The sequence below is a fragment of the Kwoniella shandongensis genome, chromosome 1 (genome assembly GCF_008629635.2).
Source record: "Kwoniella shandongensis chromosome 1, complete sequence".
Lineage (NCBI taxonomy): Eukaryota > Fungi > Basidiomycota > Tremellomycetes > Tremellales > Cryptococcaceae > Kwoniella > Kwoniella shandongensis.
In genome coordinates this window covers 38,479-58,170 of record NC_089287.1, presented here as the reverse complement: position 1 = coordinate 58,170, position 19,692 = coordinate 38,479, and the positions used below count along the sequence as shown (strand labels likewise).

The following is a 19,692-nucleotide window of genomic DNA, read 5'->3' as shown; positions in this document are numbered from 1 at the left end:
TGCATATTATCGATATGTTACTATTACAAGCTGGGTATAGATGATGACATTATCTAGCTACTTACGACGTTGAATAATGATTACGGGCCAGAAAAGAAAAAAACAAATCAACGAGGTAAACAAAAACAAACGTTGACTTTCTCACATCCTTCGAACTCTCTCTTTCTCTTTCATCATCTCTCAGGAACATACTTGTCACTCATCCATCTTGCTTCTTGAAAGAAACATTCAGTAACTCCGGACAGACCAATACGCTACAGACAGAACTTATAAGCGCTATACATCCATGCAGAGGCGAAACGACCGCACAGACTGAACATCTTCAAAAAGCAGTTACTACCCCCCTCCCATCCGAACCCTTAGTCATCCGACCCCTATCGACCACTCTACGCATCCTGCTTGAGAAACCACCCAGATAGAACGTAGCTAGTTCCCGAGGCTACGCAATGGCCAATACGCGGCCATACACTCGTGAAGAGTTGAAATCACTTCGACGAGCGAATCTTCAAAACCTCTTCAAAGTGAGTCATCATGTCCATGTGGACCATTATCACTCTGCAATGGTCTGTATAGCCCGAGTCTGACTTTAACTCGCATCTCATTCGAACAGATCCATAACCTGAAAGGGGCTAATGGGACCAACAACCTCCTCATCGATACCCTCGTCGACTACTTCGCTTCTCCCACATATAGAGAAGCCCACCCGCCACCTCCCTATCAACCTACTTCTTCTCATCCATCACTCAAATCTAGTACCACACGTCCACCAATCGCGACAAAGGTAGAAAGTCGATATAAGGGTTTAGCAGTCCCTGCTAATCGACCTTTGGCTGGTGGAAGGAGGGTAATTTCGGCGCAAGGCGGACCACAACAAAAGAGGGCTGGAAACGGCTTGATTAGTTCTCAGATTCCTGCAAGGGAAAGAGAAGTGTTTCCAACTACACAGGCGGGGCGAGCTTCAGGCTCGGCTGCTCAGAGGACCGCTGCGAGTTCAGCCTCAGCACAGGCTGGACCAAGTAGAAGTGCCGAGTCGGAGGAGACAAGAGTCGATGACGGGAGAGTAGAGTCACCGGGCGAAGGAGTTGACAGTGGGCTACCTTTACCGTCATTACCAGGTGAGTCTCATTTTGTGTATCCCTTTCCGACGTTTTGCGACTGTAGCGCAATCAACATTCCGATGCAACGTTGACACCTTATACCGTTACAGCTGCACCAATACAACCAATCACAGATCAGCATTCGTCTCTCAGCGTTGCCCATATAGAAGCCCTCATTCAAGCCAGCAACTCGCAATGGCAAGAAAGGATTTCGAGTATCGAGAGGTCTCTCGGAGAGCAGGTGGAAAAGCTGAGAGAGGAGCTGGAAGTGGTAAAAGCGAAATACGAGGAGCTAGACGCTAGGCTGAGGAAGGGTGGAGAAGAAAAGGCAGTGGTGAGTCCGTGTTTCATTTATTCTCGATAATTATATTGAAATGACTTGCGTGTAGCAACCTGGACGGCCTCCGAAACCTTGGAGTCCCTGGGAAGGTCGACCATCTCTCCGAGCGGCATCTGATGCAGGACCATCGCGAAGTACGAATTCTAAATCCTCACAGACCCCTACTCTCCACTCTACGTCGCACGCTCCCTCAACACTCGGCAAACGGAGAATGCTTGACTCTGTGTCATTCCACGAGGCAAACGACAGCGATGATCAGCATGAGAGAGGAGAACCAAAGAGGGTGAGATTCGATGGTCGTGAGGGGAATCAACAGCTTCCGTCAGAATTCCGGACGCCTTCACCCAAAAAAGGTCCTTCCACCTTTGGACCAGGCTTCTTCGCTCGACCAGATGTCGATGTTAGCGCGAGTCACGCTGTTGGCTTGGAGCAGAGCCTTGTCCTCCCGAGAACTCCGTCACCCTCGCGTCAAGGCGTTATTCCCGATAACTCTCAGACGCCTCGACTGCCCAACACTTGGCGTGAAGAAGAGGATATGGAGAATGAAGGATCCGCAACCATCTCAGCGTCAGCTTCGAAGGGCCGCCCCACTGCACGCGCTCCAATGTCGGTGGCTATGGCACCTGAGTTTTCTAGTACGCCCGAACCGCCTCAGCGACGACCTATCAGTCCCACCGTGGAACGATCCGTTTCAGTATCTTCTGACAAGCTTACTCCCGGCCGGATCATGATTAGTCTCCCTAGCTCGACACCCGCTTCATCAGAGCTTGGGAGCGAGAGACGGGATGCAAGGAGAGCAGATCTTGTGGAGAGTATCCCTCTATCTACAGTGACGGATCTCGAGAGGATCGACGAGAGTGTGGAGATGTCAAGTCGACCAATTGTGTCTCCCGCCGGACGGCTACGCTTCCCTGTGGTCATGAACACGACGCCGAGTAGTTCCACGCCGAAACGAGCCCCGCCTCATCTTTCCCTCCTCGCACCACCAGCTCTTATTTCTCGAGGCTCGAGAGCGGGATCCGAGCTGCCCACGCTCTCTCGAGCTCTTTCTCCACCTCCTCGACCTCGTTCCGCCTCTGCTATTCATGGTGCTTCCACTCCCCCTCGACATACTTTCCCGTTGAACTTGCCAACGTTCGAGCAGCCCAAGGTGCGATCTGCTTCGGCGGACTATATGCATGTCGCGATGCACGGTTTAGAAGACGACGGACTGGGAACATTTGGGGATGAGGAGGGAGGGGCAGGAGTCGATGCGATGACAGGATCAGCAATTGGCGGGATTTGGTCTGGTATAGGGACCGAAGGGGACTTGGGACGTGCTCGCTCGGGGCGATTGGGGAAGAGGCAAGAGGAAGTCGTAACGCCAGGTCATCGGACGATGCTGGGTACAGAGAGGTATAACGATACAAGGTTTGGCGATATTCCAGTAGGGATGTGGGAGAGTCCCAAGGTGGATCTGAGTGGGCCCGAGACGCCTTTTTGAGTGTGGGTTAGGACAACGACTTAGGGGGGAGTGGGTTAGGGGTGTTGGTATTTGGATCTTGAAACCATCTTGAATGTAGCTATTTCTAAACTTAGTCTCTTGGGATGTGCTCGCGAAGCACGTTGAAGTAGAAGGGCGAATGCAACTGCCTATAACACATGCATTCCTTCTATCACTGTAGCTGGATACCAACAATCGATTGTCCGTAGTATTGAGAAACCTCCACAACATAATCCCACCTCTCACATCCCCATAGCTACCGCGCCCATCGTGAAGATGGCGGTGACCAGCAATGCGTTCACACCTAAATAGGATTGTTAACAATCTTGCTTCGCTTACATTTTCCCGTTGAAGAGCTTGACTTGCCTGATGAGATGGAGGTAGGAGCGCCGCTCGTTGACGATGCTGATGCAGCAGCTGTGGCTGCAGAAGTGGCAGAAGGTCGAGCTGACGAAGTGCTTGAGATGGAGGGGGAGCTCGACGATGTCGATGAAGCGGCAGAAGTAGGAGAAGTGGAGTTGGTAGTTGTGGAAGCAGGGGACGAAGAGGACGAGGCGGACTCGGTAGCGGGGAACAAGTCGGAAGTTGCATCTTGAATCACTGTTGCGGCTGATGACGAACTCTGAGCAGCTGATGACGTAGCTGACGCCGAGGAGGACTCAGCCGATGAGGCAGCTGAAGCTGACGCTGAGGATGATTCTGAAGCAGATCCACTCGCGGACTGGGAGGAAGAGGCGCTAGTGCTATTTGTAGAAGGTGGATCTCTCAGTGGGGTAGGTTCGTTTCGCGGCGACGGAGTGGTAGTGTACCAAACTAACGTAATGTTCAAGAGCAGGTCAGTCACTGTATTCGCTAAAACTTGAGTCCGTCAGGAGGCTCACCCTGCTCAGGACCGCCTGTACACTGTCCGACAGTGACACCGTTCTCTGCTTCCGTCAGACAAAGCCCGTATCGGTTGAGTTTGATGGTATTGTCATCTTGACTCCATGTCCACGTTTGATATGCAGCGCCGTCGCTCGATTTTCGAAGCTATCAGATCGTTATTATGTCTGTGAATCAGATGAACTCCCTCGAATAGAATTAGGAAACGCAACAGAAGTTGGATGACAGGAGGACGGGAGGGATGTCGGTTACTTGGTCACTCACCGCCAGATTGTTATTTTCAGCATCCAGAGCCAACTTGGTATCTGACACACCCCCATCATCAATGACGATGTTCCCGCCCGACCCAGAAGTCAAGACGAACACCGAAGCCTGTACCGAGTTACATGCTACGGATATCACCTGCGTTCCATCCGAGAGAGATGTTCGATCGCTGGACGATGTGCCGAGACAGAGATTATCTTGTCCCGAATAGATCTGTTGATTGTTTGCTCGTCCGGCGAGATGGGGGATAGCGGAAACGGAGGCTGCACCGAGGATCGGTACGAGGGCAAGTAGACTCTTGACAAGCATACTGACTTTTCTGTGATTATGAAGATTATAGACAGCTGGTCGTGTTTCTTATGCACAGATGGGGGTTCTATCGTCCGTTACAAAATGTTCCAAAACTCAGAGGGGTATATATCATGAACAACGCTCATCTGTTCCTCCACAAGGACAAAGGTATCACTAGCTCATACCATACCTTTCATTACCCCTTCGGACTTACTAGCCAAGGGGTTCAAGGTACTCCACCATCTCGCAACTCCGTTAATTTGAGTCCGAATGCGGATTGTGTGGAGTGGTGTCGCCGAGAACACCGCCTTTTCGGAGGCTATTTTTAGCGTGCGCCGAGCCTTACTGTAGCCTCTAAAAGCGGTGTTTCATGTTGAAGGATGATTTCATCCTTATGATGGGATGTGAGGTGTATCTCATCTGGTGGCAGTCAGCAAGTGTTCTTCTTCATCCCGCAGCAACGCCCATGTCAATCTACGAGGGGTGCAGTTCACGGGATTGTAAGATCATAATATGCATACGCAGTGCATTGCTTCCAACCAACTATACACAATCTACAAGTCTCGATAAGGTCCATCAACCTATATATTATACAATGTCCGCTCTGCGACACACATCACTGATCACCCAATCATGACGCGAATCAACTCGCTGTTCGTTTCGCACCTGCACGCTTGCACGACTTGGTGCTAGACTCGGTCAAGGGCGTAGAGGTGTTTCCGGGCGGAAGAAGAACAGATGACAAAGAGTTGTTCGTCGAAGAGCCGTCAACCGGTGTTATGTACCAAACTATCATTGATTGGTTAGCCAGAAGCCGAGTCAGTATGCGATTCTTGACAATCTTTTCTGGGAAGACTCACTGAGATCAATAGGGTCCGAGACAGTGTCGCATGAAACAGCTTGTGGTCCATAGTCGTCACTTTGTGACAAGCACAGATTGAGCTTTGGGAGAACGAGACGATTATCGCTTGTGTATTGCCACAACTGCAAAGGAGAGCTGGGATCCGATGCGTCCACCTAGATTAGCACACCAGCATCAGCATAAGTTAGGGCAGTTATCATTTGGGAAATAACCTTACCAGTAGGAATCGACTTCCATTCAAAGGTAAGAATCCGGCTTCAAGCGAAGAATTGCTTTGAGCCCCGAGTGCATAAACCACTTGATGCGTCGGATCCTGTATGAATATGCTTCCAACTCCCCCTAGTGTCTCTATAGTGAGATTTAAGGCTTGAGTCATGTTGGAACAATCTTGCAAAGAAGCTGGTAGCCCGTTGAACAAGGCGTTATTGTACGAGCCAACGATGCCTAGACAACGATTGGAAATCTTGGAATAAATGTGGACGATGGTATCAGAAGAGATCGCCGAAGTGGGTGCAGTGGCAGAAGTCGTGATCGATGACACATCCGTGGTGGTGGACGGAGGGGATGTTGAGGTGAGGGACGGCGAAAGACCGCCAGAAGATGCGAGAGTGTCTTGAGCGACCACCACTGCGGCGCTGGCAAGAGTTGACAGAAGGACTAACGCACGTATGACCAGCATGATGAGAGTTTGATGTTAGTTGTACTGCAAACAGGTGGGTCAAAAGAAGATGGTATATACAGCCAACAATCGGTCGAAGCACATGTCGCTGAAACAAGAGGTTTGATGAAACGAAAACAAATGCTCCCCCTTGATTTCAATGCCCTTTACCCCTGTTACCCCTCACCCCGTTACGGCGTGAAGCCTGGCGTTTTGACCACCAGTATTGTGTCGCCGGTGAAAGCAAGCCCCCCACCACATTGTCTCCTACTGTAGCTCCTTGCGCCCTAGATACGATGTCAAAACCAACATACTGATATGCCAACTCGTTAATCAGACACTGCTTCATCTATTTTTAGGCGAGATCCCCGCACGCAACGCATTCTGCGAGAGACAAGCTGTGGTCCAGTTCATCTTGTCACGTCCATAAGCTACATGCATTGCGGTCACAGACCATAGATATATAATATATATACACATGTGTATGCAGTAAAAGTCCATCTATCTCCAGCTGCATCGTTTTCTGATCGTCTTCAACTGATGCATGCACCCAATCAGGTTATGTATATCTTTCGAATCAAGGCCTAGCACTTACTATACTGGAAGTGTTCATCGTTGGGCTCCTCAATTCGCACCAGAACGCTTGCACGAAGAAGCAGACGCCGAGTCACTTGCCGCTGAAGCAGGAGCAGTAGACGACTCTGGCTCTCCACCCAGGGCGAAAGTGGCGGCGGTGAAAGCGGGCGAGGCAGTTGCAGCAGCAGCAACGTCAGAGGAAGGGCTAGAGGCAAGGCGGGTAATGTCTGCAGAAGCAGTCGCAGCCGACGCAGTATCGCTTGGCGAGGTGGTGGCAGCAGCGGCGATATCACTAGAACCAGAAGCGTTATCGGTAGGAGAAGAACCAGTAGATGCGGTCGCACCGGCTGCAGTCACAGATGTGGCGTCGGCAGTGGCGGTGGAAGGGTCGTCTCCTGATGAGGCGCTGGTGACGTCGGAGGACGCAGAAGCTGGGGATGCGGTAGCAGCAGCGGTGGAGACAGAGGATGCGAATGTGGTCAAGGGCTGAGGGTCCAAAGGTCCATTGGGACTGGTAGCATCCCAAACTGTTTTCGTGGTCAGTCGCTACAAAGGTACTTGTTCCCCTCATGATCCGGATTACTGTACTCACTTTGGTTCGTGTCACCGGTGGTGCACGAGTACTCTTGAGCGCCATTATCACCTTCGTCAACGCACTCGGTGCTGTTGGTCACTGCGAGTCGTCTGTCGCCAGTGTAAAAGAACGTTTGAGAGTACTTGCCCGGATAAGTCTTGTTGACCTATTTACGAATGTCATACGAGCTTGGATCAGCGTTGTTCAGTAGACATTGCAAAGGTCAGCAACTCACCCAGAGAGTTTGGAAGTTGTCCACATGAGGTCCTGCCTCGAGTGCAAATGCCTGATCCGAGTTGGTAACGTAAACCGACCCATTGCCCTGTGAGACATCCCAAGTGCTTGAGTTTTCACAAGGCAACGAGACGACACGAAGACCTTCGTACAAGTACGGCGAGGAATGGTTCGAATAAGCTTGAGTCTGATCGTTCGCCTGAGCTCCGGTCTCAACTGACAAGCAGAGGTTGTCTTTTTGGGAATAGAGGAGGACGTTGGTGTCTCTCTTGGTGAAAGGTGCAGCTGTGACGCCGACGCCTGCACCAATAATAGCGGTCAAAGTCACGAGGGCAAACTTGGAGAACATGATGAACATGTGTTGAAGGGATGGGACATGTGGGCTCCTTGGCTGGAACACTAACCCGCTTTATGTACATCTGCCATAGACCACTGGCCGAGGTATCTTGTACATGAGATTGACTGATCAAAGGTATGCTCGACGTCTCCATACCTTTGTTGTCATTCCTTCGATTACCCCTTTACCCCGGTAAACCGTGAAGCAGATGATAGATTGTGTGTGTCGTCCCCTTCCTTTAATATGCCCGAGAGTCTCGGTGTGGCCACGCCACAGGAGGTGAGTATCAATGGTCCTTTTGCACAGGCCACTCCCATCAAACATGTATCAGCTCCACATCCGTTGTGATGACCTCAAAACTGTAACATTAGATTAGCGTTTCAAGCTATTCTGCGACTATTGTTGCCATTATCGGCCAAGCGCAATGGGGATGATGTTGTTTGGTCGGTCAAAGCCAGAACGACAGCTGTATGTAGACAAGGCTCTGATTGCTGACAAAGGCATACAAGCCGAGGACAAGCAGAGAAAGTGAAAAGAGAGAGAAGATGAAAGCATCTGACCTGTGTTGTTTGTCTAACCCAAATTGTCTCGGTTATGAGTCTCCTCCACCTAAGGTTCCCGCGTTTTGGAACCAAACAAATCCACTTGACTTGTTTCCGACTCATCCCATCCATTGTTACATCTCACACCAAGTTTAAATCGGGTTCTGTAAGATACATGTTCTTTCCGTCAGTCTATCCACTCAGGGTAGGTTATGATGCGGCTTTGCTTTGAGGAGATCGACGGTCTTATGGATGCGGTACTTGGAAATGGGAACGACGTAATAGATGGAACTCTTAGGGTGGCTTAAGTATCCGACCGAAATGAATACCTGTGGTTTTGTCTACTTTGTCTCAATCTTACGATTTTCTTGGTTCCGTCTCAGTCTTGGTACCACAGCTCAGATCGGATCAGGTCGCATACTGGTGAATACACATTCATACCAACAACATCCATTCATCTATCCTCTGCATTGCTATCATCCATCTTGGACTCGTTTTTCTTGCCCACGTACGTCGCATCGCACAACCTTGGCACCCTCGTTCCTTCGCAGTCCGGCATCGGTCATCTTTCGCCCTTTCACATCTCGTTCGTTTCATCATAACAGCGATCCTACACAGCTTGTCTCTATCATTGTCGACTGCACCACCCTCTCGTTGTCTTTCAATTCGACCAACACTCTCGCTCGTTGACGTACCTCCTTTCTGCTGCTCTTACAAAATGTTGTCTTAACGTGAGTGACGTCCTTTGACTTACATTGGTGTGCTACCCCTTTTTCGCGCTGTCGACTCTATAGTGATCATTGAACGCTGATATATGTCGCCAGCCTATCATACGATTAGGTGTTCTGTCGTCTTTCCTGTCTCATCTCCTCAATCGCAAAAACAGAAACATCAAAAATAGCTTGTCCATCAAACAGCTCTGCTCGATCGAAAAAGACACTCAACATGGGATTCACCATCCCATCTCTCCCCTCAGGGTTTTTCTCCACGTTGATTGATGTCTCTCCACCCGTGTACTATCCTCCTGCCAAGCCCACACCACCACGGGACCGATCCCGGTCGAAAACCACCAACGCAGACTCCCCTCGCCGACCTGGTGTCCAAACTCATCGTTCATCATACTCCATATCGTACCCGTCATCTCATCTGGTCCATCAGACAGACACACCATCCCCAGACTCTCCATCTTCTTCGCGACCTCGACTAGGCAATCTACTGCACGCAAGTGTGTCCGCCAGTGATGTATCTGAGAAATTGTGGGAGCCGTTACCGGGAGGAGGTTTGAACGAGAGAAGGGGTTCTATTGGTTCATCAAGCATTGCAAGCAGCACGTTTGGTGGAGACGGAGGAACACCTACCAAACCGACACATCGTCGATCACAAAGCGCCTTACCACTTCCTGCCTCCGCAAAGAGACCGCCCCTTGCCTCACTACCATCGCTTAACCGACAGAGACCAAACGCGAGCCCCATGGGCCGACTACAGGAGTTCTCAAGGAACGCTCTCGGCTCGACTAGCGCAGTCAGTCTACCTACTCTCGCAGAGATGGAGACCGACACCAGTTCTTCCGGTGGAGGAATTAGCGGTTCTGTCCCTGTATCCCCTATCATCAGACCATTACGTCGAACTCGTTCGCAGACTACCTCAATCGTACCCGTGCCACCATCATCGCCCGTACTTGGCCCAACATCTCCAACCGGTTCAAGCGTCAACTCAGACTTGGAGGAGGCTGAGGACTTGCAGGGTGTAACGGTGTCCGGACCAGTCTTCTCATCTGTCCCACCACCACAATACCAATCAATGCCACCTCCTTCCTATCCGCCCCTTGTACTTCCCATGTCATCCCGCTCTCGAGTCGTTGTACCTTCCCGACCACCTGCATCGCCTCGCTCTTGGTCAACTCAAGATATCAATGCTCGCCCCCCGTCATTCCAGCACCAACGTCGAGCTTCGATCGAGTCCAACGGCTCTGTATCACTTTCGGACGTCGCGGTTCTCGCAACGTGGTCATTCCCCGCTAGTCCAGAGAAGCCGGTCACCACGGACAATGATGGTGAAGCTGAGCGAGGTAGGAAGCCTGGACCTTCGGAGAGGCTGAAAGAGCGTTTGCGAACGATCTCAGGAGTAGAGACGACATCCTCGTTGCCTACATCCCTCTCACTATCCTTGGGTATGGGGGGCGGTGGCAGTGGAAGTCCTATCTCGCAACGTGGTACACCACCACGAGGTACCGGTGGCGTCGTACGACCTTCCCGACCACTTCCCTCTCATCTGAACAATCGACATCGGCACACACATTCGTCGCCCAACTTGTTACAGATCCCAACACCACCCAGTAAGCCTGTGCTATCCTCAATGGGACCACCTGCAGCTCCTACTTTCAATGGAGGCGGTCCGCTCTTCCCACCTCCGCCCAGACCTCAACGAAGGCCGACGACAACGAGATTGAGGAAGCCCAATCCGCTTTCTATGCCAATTGAAAGCAGCCATAGCCATGTTCACGGGCATGGCTATGGATCGCAGTATAGACAAGGACACGGCGGTGGTGAGAAAGAACTCAGTTCGTCGCCTGGAAGCATGGTCTCGGACACGGATACATCGTCAATCCTTTGTCCATCTCCCACATCTTCGGTGAAATCTTTACCTGTCATACCGACCATACAACTTCCAGTAAGAACAGAAAGAGATCGTTCTGAGAGTGGCGCGGGCAGGAAAAGGGGCAGTGTCACCGAGGATACTACGGAAACTTGGGACAAGGCATGGTGGAGAATACCTTCATTCGGAAAAGCGAGATCTAGATCGAATTCAATGACGACACAAGCAACGACGACGACGCAGGAAGATCCTGCTATGAACAGTGGTAACGGAAATGACGATTTGATAACGATCTATGGTCAAAAAGGGAAGCTTGAGGATGGGTTGAGTACCCTGGAAAGCTGCTCGGGTGTTGGGGAGGATGATGAGGATTATATCGATTTGGATAATATGTAAGAAGCGATCTGCGGTTCGAGGTTTAGGATCATCATGTTGTAATACTGAGAAAGCGTGGGCGTGATATCATTCAGACACTGTTTTGTTGTTGTACTATCTATCGGTCTATCTCGTGACGTGATGTATATCTGCATTTTTTTAATCGGATCCAATCAATATATACATACATACATACATTGGTAGATATACTGTACATCGATGAGCGCCATGAGAATCTTCGAAGGCGAGATCATCCACCGGTACCCTCTTCTGCCTTTCCTCCTTGCACGACACCAACACTGGCAGGTGGTTTGAATGCTCCGAAACCTTTGGCTTCGTACAGCAGATCCGTGCGAATCACAAACTTTCGACCATCAGGTCCTACCGCACTTCCCTCATGTAACAGTGAGCCTTGCGTATCGCCGTGCGCTAGGAGATCCCATCATGTCAGTGATCGAACAACGTTGGCGCGGCAAAAGATGAGAGTAGGTTATACTCACGGAAACACAAGACGGCACCTTGGACAGGAGCAACGGAGATGGCATCGAGTGTACCAATAGTAGGGGATGGAAGGAAGAATGTCGTACAGCCGGTATCGCGTGGTATATCAGAGTTGAGATAGACAAGAAGGGTGTATCGTGACCATAAGGGATCGTTGGGTGGCGATGAGCTGTTTAACGTTCGCCGTGAGCGAGAGTTAGGATGACGAGTATAGCTCAGTCGGACTTACTCATGCAGGTACTCCCCTGTTGACGGGTCTAGACCTGCTGCTGGCCAAGCACCATCGATATGTGGCTAGACGTTCGGTCAGCACAAACGACAAGATGTTCAAGGCAGACAAGCCGACTCACTCGATACACTTGGTTCTCGGTGTACTGGTATACTCTGCATCTCGCGTTGATTCCTCTAACCTTGCCTCCGCCGTTACCGTCAACGGATGTGGGAGCTGCTTGAGGCACAAAGGGAACGATTGTGGAATAGAAATGATCAAGGACGTTTTGATCTGCGAGCCAGACAAAGTTACGAGCAAGGATCTGCGCAACATCAAACATGACTTTAGATCAGTACAGAACCACTGAAACCTACCCAGTCGACATTTGCGATCTCACGGAAGTCTTCATCCTCGCAGAACCCTGAGCAGCTTCATCCCTCTCAAATCCGATGGAAGACGCAGCTTGTACGATCTGCAGACATTCTTCTGGCGTGAAGACGTCCGTAATCAAGAAAGCTCCCGGTACGCCTGGTACTTCATGTTTCGCAGGCTTTGGTCTCTGGGTCGAGAGCTTGATTGCAGATGGGGAAGAAGCGTATACAGTTGAGCCGTAGAGGTTTGGAGGTTTACGTTCCGGTCCTGGGATGTAGTTGACCACTCGGAATTCAGGATACGGTGTTGGTGAGGGGACTATGCGACGCCATCAGTTCCAGTAAATGGACATGGTCTTCGGGCTGCTCAAACTCACTATTCCCCTTTGGTATAATTTCCGCAACCTTGATTTCTCCTTCCACCGCTTCTCTTGCTCTCCATATACCTTTTCTTCGAACGATCGCAGTCTCCGCGTTATTCGCCGTTTCTTCCTGTTCCGAACCTTTCTCAGGCGACATGTTCGCGATACGAAGGATCATATCCAGACATCTGAGAGCTTCTGCGTCTCCCGCTGATCCATCGCTGGAAGAAGTGGCATCGCATTCCCGGACCCATCTCTGAAGAGCGCCAAGCTTGGGTGGGAGTTTGCGGGTGTACATCTCGAAGAGATAGACGAGGGCGTCTGTGAATCTGTAATCCTGCAGCGCAGCAGAAATCTTCGAGGTCAATGATGAGCCTGCCAAAGCGTGTTAGCCCTTATTGTGCGGGTCCGCAAATGTATAGAGGGGTACTCACCGATAGCCGCTCCCTCTGCCATCACACGGTGCAACTCATATGTCGCTCTCTTCAACTCCTTCATCCCCTTATTCGAAAGTTCCTCAGGATTCTGACACAACGTCTGAAGAACGAAGATGGTCGTCGCTAGGTCTTCCGCAGGGACCAGCTGGTCATCATCCTCATCTTCTAGATCAGGTGGCGAAGGGAGATAAGTCGGTGTCACATTCTTGCCACCACCATTGCCAGAGTGTTGAGCGAGTCTCTTCCGCTTCTTGTTTTGTTCTGCTCGTTTGCCCATCTTGCTGTGCTGAGGATAAGTATGAAGAGTGGTAGATTGATGTCCGAGAGGAAAAAGTTGAGAGCACCGCGAAAAGTCGGAACCCAACTTTTGCCGGTCAGGAAGGTGTATTAGAAAACAGTTCCTAATGCCATTACAAGTTGTTTCTCAATCGATTAGAAACCGTTTTGTAATCATCGAACGGTGGCGAACGCGGGGAGATAAGATTACAAATCCGACCAGAAATGTTATCTTCCGCCCTTAGTTGCTTGGTAAGTTACTTGATACTTATACCGAGACGTAGCTCTTTATCCACTCGTCCTATACACCAATTGCGCATTGCGGTCTGATATCTGCCGCAGCGATCGTCGTACATTCCTACGTCTCAATCCCTCATCGATCGCGGTATGAGTGCGTCGACATCCCGCAAGACCCCTTGTACTCAGTGCCGTGATCGGCATCTCAACTGCACATGGCAAGATGTCTCTCCGTCGCTCTCAAGTACATGTCTGCGATGTCAAAGATCCAAGACAGCCTGCTCGGGACCCGTCCGCAAGTCGTAGGTCGGTTGTACTATACAGTCTTGCCAGCAATCTACTTAACTCTTTGACCAATTCAGGAAACCACCTTGCGCATCGTGTGTGAGGGCAAGCGGTCAGTATTTAGCCGTTGCTCCCCCATAATTACAGAGCTCGAATAAGAGCTGACTGGACAGGTCTTCGCAACAGCTCGATGTGTCTGGAACACGGACGAAACAATGTGTCAACGATGTCAATCCCATCCAATCGGTATCTGTCCCCTGCCTCCTCGGAACATGCAGAAACGAAAACGACCGACCATTCAAACCTCTTCTGTTTCCACTCTCTCAGTTGTCTCCCCGCAAAACAACAGTGCAGCACTTCGGATGGCTATGGACTGGCAAGCTCGTCAAGTGCTGGCTGGACAAGGGAGAAGTCGATTAGCCGCAGTGGAGGTAGATTTCATCGATACGACGCTGAATGGTTACATACGAGGGAATGTTTCCGCCCGCCTCCTAGATGTGAGCAAGATGTAAGACCATCCGGGAGTGCCAGCTGATGCTACTACTGATCATAGTTCGCAACGATCATCCATTCCATATCCGGATTGAAGTTTTGTAACTTCGTCGTGAGTAGGATGTTCTTGCACTCTCGAGCTTGATTGACACTCCAGAGACCAAGGAAACAATCAAAAAGCTGACAACATCTCGACAGGATGATGGCTTGTCCCATAGCAAAGGTCAAGTCCTTCCAATCGAAAGTGTCACCAAATCTCAGTGGATATCCAGAGTCGCGCCCAAAGGCTCAATACAAGATAACGCCCTTCGTACACTGGTCGCAACTCATTGGAAAATGCTTCGCGATCTTCCTGATTCAGTCTACACGTCGACACAGGATATAATCACCCTTGTATCTTGTCTACGGACCGCTGCCAAACTACGTGGAAGGAACGAACCGGACGAGTCCAATGAGATCTTTCGACACATTGCCGCTTGGGGTGTATCTCTCGCGGCTGTACACCTGCAATCTGCTCCTTTGAATGATGTCGAAAGGGCTCTTCTCCGGAATAACGCATTTCAACTAGCTGTAAGTGATCGGTGAACGTTGTCGAAAGAGACAATCTGCTAATTTGACCCATGACAGATGGGCGAAATGCATGCATCTGTGTGGCTGGGCAAACTGTCACTAATGTAAGTATATCCTATGGGAAGCGCTATGATTATCATTCATACTGACCAATGACCCAGCTCACAAGAGTCATTTGCACTTCTCCTTTCGAATGGTCCGCCGGCTTCACTGTGTCTAGACATCGCTCTCGAGCACCTTGAGCCATTACTGGCTCTTGACGATGGTCCCCGACAGATGGATACCCACGCATACTTGTGGAGTCGCATAGCACCCCCAGTCCTTGAGACAGTTCATTGGATAGTCCGACATAGAGCGACTCTTCCACCTAACCTCAGGGGAACATCCGAGGACACCGACTTTGCTTTTCCGAGATTGGACGATGCCTACCTCTGGTTTGACGGGTTGATCAACGCTATCGCTTCATCGACACGACAGACCTCTACCGGGGTATACAGTCATCGTGCATTACGAGTTTTACGATCGCTCGTTTGTATGGAACTGTGTGCGTTAGAAGCGGATGTTCAAACTGTGCTACTTGCGCAGAAACAAGGTACAGATCGAGACGAAGAAGGAGTGCAGCGATATCTCGGAATGAGGCTACACAACGCATTGAGGAGGATGTCTCTACGTTTGAAGCTGGTCACGGTGCGTTGAATCTATAAGCAGCCTGTAGCACTGATGGTAGCTGATCGATCCATGCTTCCCGACCAGTCACACGATACTCCTTTATCTGACATCTATCACATCACCGATCAAGCCTTGTACACCTGTGAACTCCTGGGTGATTCTTTAGCGCATATGCTTCGACTGACAGACGCCAATGATCGCGAGATGTGAGTCATTCGCCGTCCTCAGCAGATGTTTTCTGCTCTAACCTGTCTTTTGGTAGGATTGTCGACAGTGTACAGATTGCTCGTTATTGGGATGATAACGCTACGAGGGTGGCAATGAAGCTCAAAGCGCAGTAGAGGTTGTCGCTACGAGAGGTGGTCGTTATCCAGGGTTACCATCGTATCATATCGTGCTGCGATATCGTTGTCGCAAAGGTTATATTCATTGATAGTTGTACAAAGCGAATCAGTGCTCGATCCGTAGCACAATCGATAGGGGAATAAGCGAACGGGGATAGAGTTACGCTACAATTCGATGCCGTCATCTATCTGTGCCTTGTTTCCTGGAATCAACAGGTTCTGTGAACGATTCCCCCCTTGTGTGATGCACGATCGTCGTGGACGGGGAGACCATGTCACTGGAATCGTCATCATGAGAAAGCATGAGATGACGACGAGGTACATAGACACTATGGATATGATGTGTTGTCTTATGCCCTAGATGTCGTACGTCCACGTGCATGCTTTTTGTTAGACATGACGATGCAGGAAGTTTACACGTTGGTATACTCTGGCCCACACAGGGTATACATGGTGTGGGACGTTGGGGTGACTTGGCGATCGCGGTATCAAGCAACAGGATCACAATGCACACGCTAGCTGATGATGATTGGATCCTCTCTTAAAGCTTTCAGTAACCATCCGAATCACGAAATATAACTAAGCGATCCCAAACGGAGACCTGATCCGTTTTCGATATCGCTCAAGATGCCCAAAACGTTATTGCCTGTCGATCCTACTCTTACTTCCTCTGGGACAGCTCGAGCTCACGACCCTCAACAACTCTCTCCATGGCAATCGTTCCAATCCCTCATCGCACTTGGACGTATTCCCCTTGCATCTGAATCGCCATTATGGACCTTGCTCGGCTGTCTGATCTCTAGTCAGATCTTCCCATCGACGACGTCAACGACAAGACCTACATCGCCCTTTGATAATCTGAACTGGTGGGCTACGATACAATGTGTTTTGATAACTTGGGGAACGAACATATCGATTAACTACGCAAACGAGTATTTCGATTGGGATTTGGACAGACCTGGTCAGATCACGGCGATCACACGGGATATCCAAGCAAAGAAGAAGATTGTAGAGGACGAAGCGATCCGGGAGAAGGAAGGTCTGTCACTGCACACCAAGGAAGAGACGGAAGAGGCTGTCTCGGAAATCAATGACAAGATCATGAGTTCGTCTTGTCGGATCATACACGATGGTACCTTCCCACCGTACACCGCTCTCCTCTGCGCCATGTTCTTCCAACTCGCCTTGGTCGTCCTCATCATCGTCTCTCGAATCACCAGTCCTTCCAACTCCGGAGCTGGGTCCGATGGCACTTCCTCGCCGTTCAGAGGATTAGCATTGCAGATCGGTATATTCGGTATCATCCTCTCACAATCATACATCGGTCCACCTCTGCGACTACATTACCACGGTTTTGGCGAGATCGTGTCTTCCATCTTCACGTCTTCCATCGCAACTCTATTCGGTATACTAGGTCATTACACTGCTACGACAGGTCGTTCAGTCTCATTCCCCGAACTCTTTTCCTCTTCCTCCGCTTCTTCGAGCTCAGGCTTCCATCTCGACTCCCAGATGTGGTGGTTCTTCCTCGCTCTGTATACATACGAGCAAGCTCGAATCATCATGATGAATATACCCGATATTGAAGCCGACAAACGCGGGAACAAGATCACTCTGACGGTCAGAGTCGGTCAACTCGCTGCCAGTCAGTTGTACGTCTTGAACAACCTCATCTCGATCGTATCTTTCCTCTTTGTCGGAGCGGGGTTGGTCCAACATCAAGGGATGTTATCGGGATCGCAAGTGTTAGATGAGGGAGTGACGAAGGCTGTATCGAGAGCATGGATAGGAGGATTGATCTCAGTCGCGGCATTCGCTTTACCAATCATGTTAGTGGTATCGGTTTCGCTCTTCCACGCTATCAAACCGTTCAAGAACACAGGTTATATCCCCGTCTTACCAGTCACGGAACTGGCAAAGGTCGTCTCGATACAGACGCTGGTGACGCCGGTGGTACTTTCAGCTACAGTGGCCGTTGCGGCGAGAGCAGGATGGGCGGCGGCCAGTATCAAGGGAGGGGCGTAGAGGAGGAGAGTGGCAGACGATCACGGAAGGACTATGAAGAAAGTCAGGGAGGAGACGTCGACGTTTCCAACGTCTCCCCTGTCCAGCCGTCTGTTGTGTTTTGTGATTTCATATAGCTGTACGTATAGAAAGCAATGATAAGAGAAGTTGATTCATGCATAACCCCCATTGTAACTCACCATACACCCTCTCTCTCTCTCTCCCGTCTCCGTCCACGTGCGCAGTTCCGCTTTGCTCAGGCACCATCAATGCGGCACACGCAATAAGTCAAAGTTGAATGTTGTTGCCACCGGAACGACTACTTCGCAATCAATCAATCACTCAACTTGAGCCCTTATCTCTACAATAGTACTATTAGACCACTGTCCAAACCCAAGGATGACCTCCCAACCTGCTCAAGCGTTTGCTTCCCACTTGATCAATCAGACCCTTTCCTCTATCGCACTCCTCGAATCATTATCCATCCTCAACCCAGTTGACGCATCCCTTATCCGACAGAAGTTGCCCTCTCCAACAGGTCCTTTCCCAAGTCTCAACCCTCCAGCTGCACCTGCGCCGGCCCCTACAGCCGGATCTAGCTCGTCACCAAGTTCGTCGTTTTCGCATTTGAACCTTGGTAATCCAGCTTCGACTTCACCATCATGGACTGTGAGACATGCTCAAGAGGAAGTGGTCCCGGCTCAACAACCCCAAGGACAAGGGCTAGGACAAGCACCGGTCTTACCTCCTAGAGGAGGAGGGGGTAGACCTGGTCCGCAGGAAATCAGGGCGAAAGCGTTGTGGGATTTCAATGGAACCGTGAGTCGATTGATGTGTCGAATCAACGCGAGGGATGTCACTTAGCCTTGATATAGCAACCTGATGACCTCCAATTCAGAGGTGGAGATATGGTCATAATAGATGAAGAAGGTGATTTAGGGCACTATAGCATACTTATACCAGTCCTGCGTTATTCATCTTGGGGACTAAGACTGATGCTTCGTAGTCAACGACCAGTGGTATCGTGGACGAGTCATTCCTAACGGTCATAACGGTCCTTTACCTCGTTCTGGACTATTCCCATCCAACTATGTTGAGAAGCTGTACGTTTCACGTAACTTTCCCATCATCCTGTCAAACGCTGACTCTCCAACGCTGCAATTGCATCCCGTCATTATCGCAGTCCTCCCCCTCCCACCCCTCAAGGATCATACTACTCCGCCCCTCCTCCACCTCAGACCATGGTACCTTACCAACAACAACAACAGGGGTACTATGATCAAAAGCCTCCTCAGCATATGCAGATGTTGGCACCTCCTCAACAGCAGCCTTCTCAACAAGGGATGGTGGTGCAGCAGGATGGACATAATAAGAGCAAGTATGGGAAGCTTGGGTCGCAAGTGAGTGTCGATCAGCATCTTCTACGTTCGCCTTCCGTTTGCCCCTTGGCTTCCACTTAGACAATCATGTCATGTCTGATCGTTAGTCTGTGCTGACTCGTCTCCAGCTCGGGAACAGCGCAGTGATGGGTCTGGGGTTCGGTGCAGGTTCTGCAGTCGCAAGCGAGGTCGTTCATGCTAGTGAGTGAGATTTTAGGCAACAGTGAGCTCAGAAGCGGCATCAGCTGATATCTCTCGACCTTAGTTTTCTGATATAACTCCGTCTCATTGAGCCTATGACTGAATTGTATCCTTCTCACATGCACCTGTGTATGCAGCGACATTGACATGTCAAGGGACTGTGATACATACTGCTTTCACAATACACAAACTGATCGACTTCTTTATGTTAAATTGCTACACTTCTCGCTTCGATGCTAATGT

At 50.3% G+C, this 19,692-nt stretch overlaps 9 protein-coding genes across 9 annotated transcripts; 5 read left to right on the top strand and 4 right to left on the bottom strand.

The window, feature by feature from the left end:
- Positions 1-446: 446 nt before the first annotated feature.
- On the top strand, positions 447-2,920 carry CI109_100028 (uncharacterized protein; the record flags this gene model as incomplete). The annotated part of the gene is made up of 4 exons (XM_032007122.1): positions 447-521; positions 611-1,115; positions 1,208-1,431; positions 1,487-2,920. 4 exons carry the CDS (start codon positions 447-449, stop codon positions 2,918-2,920), a joined length of 2,238 nt encoding a protein of 745 aa, XP_031858619.1.
- Positions 2,921-3,162: 242 nt separating this feature from the next.
- On the bottom strand, positions 3,163-4,375 carry CI109_100027 (uncharacterized protein; the record flags this gene model as incomplete). The annotated part of the gene is made up of 4 exons (XM_065966712.1): positions 3,163-3,176; positions 3,260-3,733; positions 3,802-3,949; positions 4,067-4,375. The coding sequence occupies 4 exons, from the start codon at positions 4,373-4,375 to the stop codon at positions 3,163-3,165; spliced, it is 945 nt and encodes a 314-aa protein (XP_065822784.1).
- Positions 4,376-5,000: 625 nt separating this feature from the next.
- On the bottom strand, positions 5,001-5,898 carry CI109_100026 (uncharacterized protein; the record flags this gene model as incomplete). The annotated part of the gene is made up of 3 exons (XM_032007124.1): positions 5,001-5,146; positions 5,218-5,374; positions 5,437-5,898. 3 exons carry the CDS (start codon positions 5,896-5,898, stop codon positions 5,001-5,003), a joined length of 765 nt encoding a protein of 254 aa, XP_031858621.1.
- Positions 5,899-6,501: 603 nt separating this feature from the next.
- Positions 6,502-7,766, bottom strand: CI109_100025 (uncharacterized protein; the record flags this gene model as incomplete). The annotated part of the gene is made up of 4 exons (XM_032007125.2): positions 6,502-6,980; positions 7,046-7,193; positions 7,263-7,652; positions 7,755-7,766. The coding sequence occupies 4 exons, from the start codon at positions 7,764-7,766 to the stop codon at positions 6,502-6,504; spliced, it is 1,029 nt and encodes a 342-aa protein (XP_031858622.2).
- Positions 7,767-9,085: 1,319 nt separating this feature from the next.
- Positions 9,086-11,131, top strand: CI109_100024 (uncharacterized protein; the record flags this gene model as incomplete). Its single annotated transcript, XM_032007126.1, has 1 exon — positions 9,086-11,131. One exon carries the CDS (start codon positions 9,086-9,088, stop codon positions 11,129-11,131), a length of 2,046 nt encoding a protein of 681 aa, XP_031858623.1.
- Positions 11,132-11,360: 229 nt separating this feature from the next.
- On the bottom strand, positions 11,361-13,269 carry CI109_100023 (uncharacterized protein; the record flags this gene model as incomplete). Its single annotated transcript, XM_032007127.1, has 7 exons — positions 11,361-11,539; positions 11,611-11,780; positions 11,841-11,905; positions 11,962-12,144; positions 12,220-12,512; positions 12,571-12,930; positions 12,990-13,269. The coding sequence occupies 7 exons, from the start codon at positions 13,267-13,269 to the stop codon at positions 11,361-11,363; spliced, it is 1,530 nt and encodes a 509-aa protein (XP_031858624.1).
- Positions 13,270-14,062: 793 nt separating this feature from the next.
- Positions 14,063-15,862, top strand: CI109_100022 (uncharacterized protein; the record flags this gene model as incomplete). The annotated part of the gene is made up of 7 exons (XM_032007128.1): positions 14,063-14,287; positions 14,344-14,394; positions 14,481-14,852; positions 14,910-14,956; positions 15,014-15,539; positions 15,606-15,727; positions 15,784-15,862. 7 exons carry the CDS (start codon positions 14,063-14,065, stop codon positions 15,860-15,862), a joined length of 1,422 nt encoding a protein of 473 aa, XP_031858625.1.
- Positions 15,863-16,492: 630 nt separating this feature from the next.
- CI109_100021 (uncharacterized protein) lies at positions 16,493-17,890 on the top strand (the record flags this gene model as incomplete). The annotated part of the gene is made up of 1 exon (XM_032007129.1): positions 16,493-17,890. The coding sequence occupies one exon, from the start codon at positions 16,493-16,495 to the stop codon at positions 17,888-17,890; it is 1,398 nt and encodes a 465-aa protein (XP_031858626.1).
- Positions 17,891-18,268: 378 nt separating this feature from the next.
- On the top strand, positions 18,269-19,521 carry CI109_100020 (uncharacterized protein; the record flags this gene model as incomplete). Its single annotated transcript, XM_032007130.1, has 6 exons — positions 18,269-18,688; positions 18,745-18,799; positions 18,876-18,972; positions 19,053-19,269; positions 19,377-19,449; positions 19,514-19,521. The coding sequence occupies 6 exons, from the start codon at positions 18,269-18,271 to the stop codon at positions 19,519-19,521; spliced, it is 870 nt and encodes a 289-aa protein (XP_031858627.1).
- Positions 19,522-19,692: the final 171 nt, after the last annotated feature.